Source organism: Ahaetulla prasina, chromosome 5, assembly GCF_028640845.1.
Source record: "Ahaetulla prasina isolate Xishuangbanna chromosome 5, ASM2864084v1, whole genome shotgun sequence".
Classification (NCBI taxonomy): Eukaryota; Metazoa; Chordata; class Lepidosauria; order Squamata; family Colubridae; genus Ahaetulla; species Ahaetulla prasina.
This window is the reverse complement of record NC_080543.1, coordinates 79034075-79043150: the sequence shown is the minus strand read 5'-3', so window position 1 is coordinate 79043150 and position 9076 is coordinate 79034075. Positions and strand designations below refer to the sequence as shown.

The 9076-nt window shown below is 40.7% G+C and overlaps 2 protein-coding genes across 10 annotated transcripts in view; both read left to right on the top strand.

Moving 5' to 3' along the window:
• Window positions 1-230: 230 nt before the first annotated feature.
• MBTPS2 (membrane bound transcription factor peptidase, site 2) overlaps window positions 231-9076 on the top strand; it is a 260613-nt gene continuing 251767 nt past the window's right edge. For 5 of the 9 annotated variants that reach the window (XR_009155372.1, XM_058185604.1, XM_058185605.1 and 2 more), the window contains exon 1: window positions 234-4110. Coding sequence is in view for 8 of the 9 variants with exons in the window: in XM_058185604.1 (XP_058041587.1) it covers window positions 4036-4110 (75 nt within the window). In the remaining variant the exon portion in view is untranslated. Of the gene's footprint in view, window positions 4111-9076 lie in introns of all 9 variants that reach the window. The other 4 variants (XM_058185598.1, XM_058185597.1, XM_058185599.1 and 1 more) reach the window with 2 other exon arrangements.
• Window positions 6359-9076, top strand: part of LOC131199631 (uncharacterized) — a 124988-nt gene continuing 122270 nt past the window's right edge. Inside the window, exon 1 of the mRNA XM_058185607.1 lies at window positions 6359-6560. The gene's annotated coding sequence lies outside the window, so the exon portion shown is untranslated. The remainder of the gene's footprint in view (window positions 6561-9076) is intronic.

Below are 9076 nucleotides of genomic sequence, written 5' to 3'. Positions count from 1 at the left end.
GTGTGCAGTGCTCTATAGCATCGTTTTGAGTGTAGGAGTTGAAACAGTTTATGTCCTGGATGTGAGGGATCTGTAAATATTTTCACTTTTCTTTTCTTTTCTTTTCTTTTCTTTTCTTTTCTTTTCTTTTCTTTTCTTTTCTTTTCTTTTAATGGCTGTTGCCAGATTCCTATGTTTCTGCACTTCTCCTTTATGGGAAATATAATATTCCACCTCTTTTAATATTAAGAGTAAAAAATATTTCATTCTGGGGAGGGGGGATGGCTTTCCTACAGTAATAACCACCATCTTGAATAGAACACTGAAGCACACTGGTAATCAGTGCAACTCATGAAATAAGAGTTTCACATGAGCATGCCAAGGCACTGCCTGTGCTGCTGAATACTTAACTGAAGCTTTTGTGTGGTACTCAAGGACAGCCTCATGCAGAGCGATTACAAGACAGACATCAGTGGTGGGTTGCTACCAGTTTGGTCTGGATCTTGCGAACCAGTAGTAACCAGACATCATCATGGACGATCTGCACATGCAAAGGCAAGTGGAATCCACCCAATTGACATGCGTACCTACATGTTTCCAATTTCCACCCAGCAAACATCACCAAATCAATCATCTATACACAGGGTCCAACCTAAAACTAACTTTGTTGAAATTCATTTGAAAGAGATGCTCAACTGACAGATTTGCACCAGGAGTTCAGGAGACCTAACTACCTATCCACCCAATAATCAATAGCACTGGTCATAGCTCAAGCCACTCAAGCACACAATTAGCAAATTATAGCCCAAACTGAATAATGACGCTGCATTTTCTTAGGTACTAGATGGTAAGCCCATACTTGCAGACAAACACACAAACTGAAGCAGATTCTCACAAGCAACAATAGGATGATTCTAACATGGAAATCATACTCTACAGCAAAACTCTATTTCGTTTGCCCCATTGTTTACCCAACAGCAACACTGCAGTTCCCAACAAGTACACAGACAAGATTAGAAGAATGTACAAGGGATCTCAGAGACTATGTTAGAAAAGCAGGACTTTATCAGGCCATTTTAGTGATTTTTAAAAATTAGTTAAATAATGAATGTTTATACTTTGTAATATGTGTTTTTATATTGTGGGTTTGTGTAGGGGTTAAAGGTCATGGTATCAGGTTGTGTGCAGCACACTGCTGTGCCTCAGATGCCAGGCCTCAGATGCCTGCATCATCTCATTCTGGCTCTGGTCTGCATTATCTCACCTTGCCTTCACCATCAGGATATTGCGGAACATTGCCTCTGGTTGGTATCTTAAGGGGGGCGAGAAGAATCTACCAATAAAAATGCTGTTGTTGGTTTGCCTTTTTTCTGCTTGTAAAAACTGTATAAAAGAAATAAACACTGCAAAGGCAGTCAGACATCTTTGCACCTTGCAAATGACTGGACCCTGATTTCTACAGGTTTGATTGTTGTACATTGCCCAGAGCCACTTCTGATAAGATGAGTGGCTGTATAAATTTGATTAATAAATTCAGCAAAAAAGGTTGTAGAACTTAAATACATCAAAAGATTTCAGGCAATCTCAGGTCTCAACAAAGGCAATGGGTTTTAAATTGATAAAGTAGTGTCTTCTCTCTCCCATGTAACCTGCATAATTCAACCTATCTTCCATATGCTGTCCTAGCCTTCTCCCAAATAACCCCAATTTAGATCCTACATTAATCTATCAATTCTGTGCATCTGATAAAGTGAATTACAGTACACCTTTTAATAACATTTGTTAGGCCAAAGAGATACTAGCAGAATCTTGATTTACTGACCCAATCAGTCAGTGATGTATGGAGAGAAGAAAACTTTAACTGACATAGCAAAATAATGTGAACCGGTTCCAAAAGAATCAACAGCTCTGATCTTTCCACCAAGATGAAGCTTTGCAAATATATGAAAAGCTGCTTTAATATCAGGGTTTGTTTCCGATACGGCTATGGTAAACTGAACCAAAAGTTCATTTGCTTATTGTCCCATCCTTGGTTTACGGGATGGGCATGGTTGTAGGGAATCAAGGCCAAACTGCCTCGGATTTCACATGTACATATGCAGTCTCACCAGAAGTGTAGCCTCCCCACTCTCCCTCGGAGTTATTCTAGGGGCAGAGCATAGGAATTGTTGGAAGAAAAATCCGGTCTGGTTCCAATCCGGGAGAAAGATGCTGGAAATAAAATGGAGACAGGCTGCAAGGAAAGAAGTTTTCTATTTATTTAGTTGCCAGTAACTTTAGTGATAGAAGCAGGTTTCTGGGGTGGCTGACAAATTACCGTGGTGAGTGCAAGGATTTTTATACAGTTAACAGTATTTTGTAATTTTGAGGTGTGCTTTTATTATTTGACTGGTTTTACTTGTCTCGCAAAGGCTCATGGTGGGTCTTAAGTATCAGCTTCCCTGCATGTGTAATTGATTTTATCCTGTTATCCTTGGTCTGTCTATTGCCTCTAGCATGCCTTTCTTAATGGATCAGCACCGTTGAATCATTGTTTCTCAACGACTGGAATAATCAAGTTCATGTTTGCAACATTGTTTCTCTTTCACAGCTTGAGCTCAGATCTGGCTGTTTGCCTGCAGCTATTTTCTATTAGAGGAAGAATGGAGAGGGTGTTCTTTTACCTTTAGCTGTTTCTGTATTTCTTTTCCTTGTTTTGAGTTTTATTCTAGCGATTTTGGGGCATGCTCAAAAGGATTGGGATACCACAGAACGAATGCTGTGTTCCAGGTGCCCTTTTGCAGTTCATGGATCCAGGAAATCAAACAAGATTGAATTTGAAATCCCAAACTTCCCTCGCCTTAAATTCACGCTAGGCATACATTCCACAAGTAACGATGATAAATGTTTAGTCTATAAATACCAGACCAGTACTGTACATTTATTTTAAAGTAAGCTATGGCAGCTGTGGAGTGTGTGGAATAGGGAAAGAACACTGTGGACTCCGAAGTATAACATAAAAGGCTATAGCGTCAACTGGTCTTCAGCTGATCGTTCCAAGAACCTTGCTAAGCATAGGAATGGCTCAAAGGAATTTTTCAAAGCAAGCTTTCCTGCAGTTGAAACACAAGCGCATACAAAAGCACGCATACAAACATTTCGATTTTAGGTTTCCGCTGGAACTTCCGGTGGTTCCTCGGAAATTGAGTTGAATTCTGGGAATTCTGGGAGTTGAAGTCCACCAGTTTTTTAAAGGGCCGTAGTTCCCTACTCTTGTAATCTACGCTAATAAATTTGCTTTCCATGTGCCACGAGCGTCTTTGCTTCCAGTACAATAAAAAACCTAACAGTTTTCCCTCCTAGGCCCTACCTATACGCTGTCGCGAGGAGGGGGCTTCAAGCCTTCTAGTTGCCTGTCCCACTTCTACATTTTCATGATACATGGTGAGAAATTACGCAGGTGAGATTTTTCTTCCGAACCCGGCCATCTCCCAGTTAGTGAAACGCAAAGGTGCTTTTCAAAAGGCAACTGGACTTTTTTCACTGAAGAAACTTCTTGGATGAGAAGCGAAACGTTTTCAAGGAAAAACCCCAAAAAAGTCCAGTTGCCTTTGAAAAAGCACCTTGGGGGCAGTCATGACCTGGTTAACTGAGAATCTCCACAGACATTTAGTGAAGCGTTAGCGAGCATTAAAAAGCTTTCTCGAGAAAAATGAAAACCCAGGCATGCAAGTAAGTGGAAAAGATGTGCGTTCGGACTTTTTAAAGAGAGAATTATGCTTTGAATAAAACGTAAAAACAACAAAGACTTCCGCTGTTCTTCACGCAATATGTTAATTCCTCAGTATTTCCATTTAAAGGAAGCCGTCTATCAACTGCAAAGTAGAACCTGAAGTTAACGCCAAGAACCAAATACTCAACACGCTAGGTTTCTCCCGGTGCTTTTTCCGGAAGTCTCCTTCTCAGGAAATGCGGTTGCCTCACCCTAGTTCCGAGGGTCATTTTGTTCCGGGCTGTAAACTGTGAATCGCGGCTTGGTCGACGTGGTCACTTTTGTTTTGCTTTCCTGCCGTCAGTATGATTCCCCTGCCCGTGGTGGTCTGCGTGCTGGGGGGTTGGTGCGCCATATACATAACCGACACGGTACTGAAGGTAAGACTCGAGCCTTCCCTTTCTTAGGCCCTTGTATGGGAAATCTTTGCGGGCGATAGGTTCCTCACGTCTTCAGAGAAGAAAGAGGAGCAGTTCATAGCGGCCACCAGCCTTTTCCCCATTCTGCAAACTCTCGCTCTGCCTTTGATCACCTTGCCTCGTCTGCAAGGTCTGACCTGTTGGCGGTTTTCGAGGAAAAATTACACGTTTCATTTATCCAATAGTTACTCACACCCTGCACCTCCAACCTCTGAAGTTTTATTTTAAGAGGTGCAGAGTAAGACCGAAACGCGATTGGTTCCCCTGTTGAGCACTTGTCTCTCTTAGGGGGATGGGCCACAAATAAGGCTGGTTGGGCTGCCTCAGCCGCCCAAGGAAAAAGGATCAACCCATACAGGGCTGCTTTTTTTATATACGGCATTCTGAGTGTGGGAGCCACTTTTTGTACAGGTAATCCTGGATTTACGACCACAATTGAGCCCACAGTTTCTGTTGCTAAGTGACACATTTGTTAAATAAATTTTGCCCCATTTTATGACTTTTCTTGCCACCATTATATAAGTGAATCACTGCAGTAATAAAACCCCAGGGTACTGCCCTTGTTATAAATGAGTCAATTGTCAAGCATTTGAAGTTTGATCATGTAACCTTGGGGATGATGCAAAGATTATAAGTTGTAAGTTGAAAAATGGTCACAAGTCACTTTGCAGTGCCACTGTAATTTTGAACGGTCACTAAACAAACTATTGTAAGTCAAGGATTACCTATACTTTGTTACGTGATCACTGTAACCTTCCCAGAGATCTGGCATTGGACAAGCAAAGTCAACAGGGGAAGCCTAATCCATTTAATGACTACATGATTCACTTAATAACTGCAGTGATTTACTTAGCTGTGGCAGAAAAAGTCATAAAATGGGGCAAAATCCACTTAACTGCCTTATTTAGGAATGGAAATCGTGGGCTCAATTGTGGTCATAAGTCCGTATTCAGAATGAATTAGGCACATGTTTTTCAGTTTTTATATAGAATTTTTATTTTTTTTATTGGCCAAGTGTGATTGGACACACAAGGAATTTGTCTTGTTGCATATGCTCTCAGTGTACATAAAAGAAAAGATACGTTCATCAAGGTACAACATTTACAACACAATTGATGGTCAATATATCAATATAAATCATAAGGATTGCCAGCAACAAAGTTACAGTCATACAGTCATAAGTGGAAAGAGATTGGTGATGGGAACGATGAGAAGATTAATAGTAGTACAGATTTAGTAAATAGTTTGACAGTGTTGAGGGAATTATTTGTTTAGCAGAGTGATGGCGTTCGGGAAAAAACTGTTCTTGTGTCTAGTTGTTCTGGTGTGCAGTGCTCTATAGCGTCGTTTTGAGGGTAGGAGTTGAAATAGTTTATGTCCTGGATGTGAGGGATCTGTAAATATTTTTACGGCCCTCTTCTTGATTCGTGCAGTATACAGGTCCTCAATGGAAGGCAGGTTGGTAGCAATTATTTTTTCTGCAGTTCTAATTATCCTCTGAAGTCTGTGTCTTTCTTCTTGGGTTGCAGAACTGAACCAGACAGTTATAGAGGTGCAAATGACAGACTCAATAATTCCTCTGTAGAACTGAATCAGCAGCTCCTTGGGCAGTTTGAGCTTACTGAGTTGGCGCAGAAAGAACATTCTTTGTTGTCCTTTTTTGATGATGTTTTTGATGTTAGCTGTCCATTTTAGATCTTGTGATATGATAGAACCTAGAAATTTGAAGGTTTCTACTGTTGATACTGTGTTGTCTAGTATTGTGAGAGGTGGAAGTATGGAAGGGTTTCTCCTAAAGTCTACCACCATTTCTACGGTTTTGAGTGTGTTCAGTTCCAGATTGTTTTGGTTGCACCACAAGGCTAGTCGTTCGACCTCTCGTCTATATGCGGATTCGTCATTGTCTCGAATGAGACCAATCACTGTTGTGTCATCTGCGAACTTCAGTAGCTTAACAGATGGATCATTGGAGATGCAGTCATTGGTATACAGAGAGAAGAGAAGTGTGGAGAACACACAGCCTTGGAGGCCCCTGTGCTAATTGTACAGGTACTTGATGTGATCTTGCTTAGCTTCACCTGCTGCTTCCTGTTTGTTAGGAAGCTTGTGATCCACTTACAAGTCTGTTCCGGTACCTGTAGCTGGTTTAGCTTAGTTAGAAGAATGTCTGGAATGATGGTATTGAATGCTGAACTAAAGTCTACAAAAAGGACCCTTGCATAGATCTTTGGAGACTCAAGATGTTGTAGGATGTAGTGCAGAGCCATATTAACAGCATCATCTGTTGATCTATTTGCTCGGTATGCAAATTGCAAGGGGTCTAACAGCGGATCCGTGATGGTTTTCAGGTAGGAAAGCACTAGCCTTTCAAAGGTTTTCATGACTACAGATGTTAAAGCAACTGGTCTGTAGTCATTCAGTTCCTTGATGGTGGGCTTCTTCGGCACTGGAATGATGGTAGAGCATTTGAAGCAAGAAGGAACATAGCACATCTCTAGTGATTTATTGAAAATATGGGTGAAGATGGAGGCCAATTGGTCAGCACAGACTTTTAAGCAAGAAGGAGTTATCTTGTCTGGGCCTGGAGCTTTTCCTGGCTTTTGTCTGTGAAATAGGTCCTGCACTTCCTTTTCTGTGATCACTAGGGGTTGTGAACCCAATGAAATGGGGTCAGTTGTAGGAGGCTTGGCTGTTGTTGGTGTGTCTGAGATGGGGGTTGTGAAGATAGATGGCTGTAGTTTCCTTTCAAACCTGCAGTAAAACACATTCAGGTCATCTGCCAGTTGTTGATTACCTTCAGCCTGGGAAGGAGGTTTGCCATAGCCGGTGATATTTTTAAGAGTTTTCCACATGTTTGCTGTTTCATTTGCTGAAAACTGATTCTTTAGCTTTTCAGAGTAGTTTCTTTTTGCTGCTCTGATCTCCCTTGTTAGTGCATTTCTGGCCTGATTGTACAGCATTTTATCACCTTTTCTGTAGGCTTCCTCTTTGGAATGTCTTAGCTGCTTAAGTTTAGGTGTGAACCAAGGTTTGTTGTTACTGTATATTCGCAAGTTCCTTGTAAGTACACATAGGTCTTCACAGAAGCTGACATATGATGTTACAGTATCTGTGAGTTCATCCAGGTCTGCAGAGGTATCTTCAAAGATATTCCAATCAGTGCAGTCAAAGCATGCCTGCAGCTTTAATTTTGCCTCCTCTGTCCAGGTCTTCACTGATTTAATTGCTGGTTTTGTGGTTTTAAGTCTTTGCCTGTAAGCAGGTACAAGGTGAATCATGCAATGATCAGAGTGTCCTACAGCTGCACGTGGTAAAGACCGATAGGCATCTTTTAGTGTTGTGTAGCAATGGTCTAGAGTATTCTTGCCTCTGGTGGGACAATTGACATGCTGAAAGTATTTTGGTAGCTCTTTCCTTAAGTTTGCCTTGTTTAGATCTCCCAAAACAATGGCCAGTGAATCAGGGTGTTTGGCTTCAGCCTCCATGATTTGGTCAGCTAGAGTTCGTAATGCCTTGTTTACACAGGCTTGTGGTGGGACATAAACAGCAATTAGAAGAAATGAGGAAAATTCACGAGGCGAATAGTAAGGTTTGCAGTTGATAATTAGAGTCTCTAAATTGTTGTCACAGAATTTGTAAATTATTTTAAAATCTTGACACCAGTTTCTATTAATATATAGGCATAAGCCTCCTCCTTTCTTTTTACCAGATGTTTCTGGAATCCTGTCTGATCGTTCAATCTGAAACCCTGGAATGTTCAGGCTGCTATTTTCAATTGATTCATTTAACCAGGTTTCAGAGAAGCATAGGACTGCTGAATTGCGAAAATCAGAATAGTATTTGTTTAAGAGGAGTATTTCATCCATCTTATTTGCAAGTGAGCGTATATTTGTTAGGAAAATTGAAGGCAGAGGAGTTTTAATACGATTTCTTAGCCTGTTTAAGATCCCAGATCGTTTGCCTCTCTTCTTTCGTTTACCTCTCTTCCTTCGCTTCTGTCGTTTGGCTTTTTTAGTAATCCATGGCTCCGTGAGAATTGCCTCCTCCTGTTTTGGAATCTCCTCTGTGTTTGTAAAGACAGGCGGGGGTGAGATCAAAGAAAGCTGCTCCTTAAAGAAATATTGCTTAATTTTTAGCAGATGGTCTCGTGAGTAGGAAATCCATAGTGAATCACAGAGAACCATTAGAGAGCATTTCACCGAGGCAGCCTTCATCGGCGCCATCTTGGGATATGGAAGTGCATATACTGCAGTCACAGTAACATTCCTCAAGCCTTGCAAATCTCTTCAACTTTTGTTGTCAGAATTCTGGTTCCTCTCATTTCATCTTCTCTTTGATTTTGTTTTAAAATGAAGTTAAGAATGTGCAGTTTTACTTCAGATACTCATTCATCTCAGTAAGCATGTTAGGTTCATTGTTTTCATTGCTATTACAGGAATCTACTGCAATTTCTTTCAAAATAGCAAATCTTTTCCAGTGGTTTGATATGCATTCCAGAAAAAAATATTGGTAAATAATGCACTGTTGATGCTTTACATTAAGGTATCTAACCGTGGCAACTTTAAGACTTGTGGACTTCAATTCCTAGAATTCCCCAGTCTCCCCTGCTTTACAAAGAACAGCTGAAAATAGTCAAAAATATAGCAGAGGTTGAATAAGACATAGTCCAAATTCTGCCTCTCCAGTGTGGAATCTTGATTGCCATTATGCTTACAGCAGTTCTGTTGATACTTGGCAAGTTCTCGCCTCTCCTGACATTTTATACTGAAACCAGAGACTGGTTTCAGCATCATCTTCATTTTATGTCTGTGAACTCCATATGGATCCATATATTTTTTAAGGAAATAAAAATGGTGGCTCAGTATTTATTTGAGAAGAATACATACCTTTCAGCAGTAGTGGGTTCCACTTACCTTCACTACTGGTT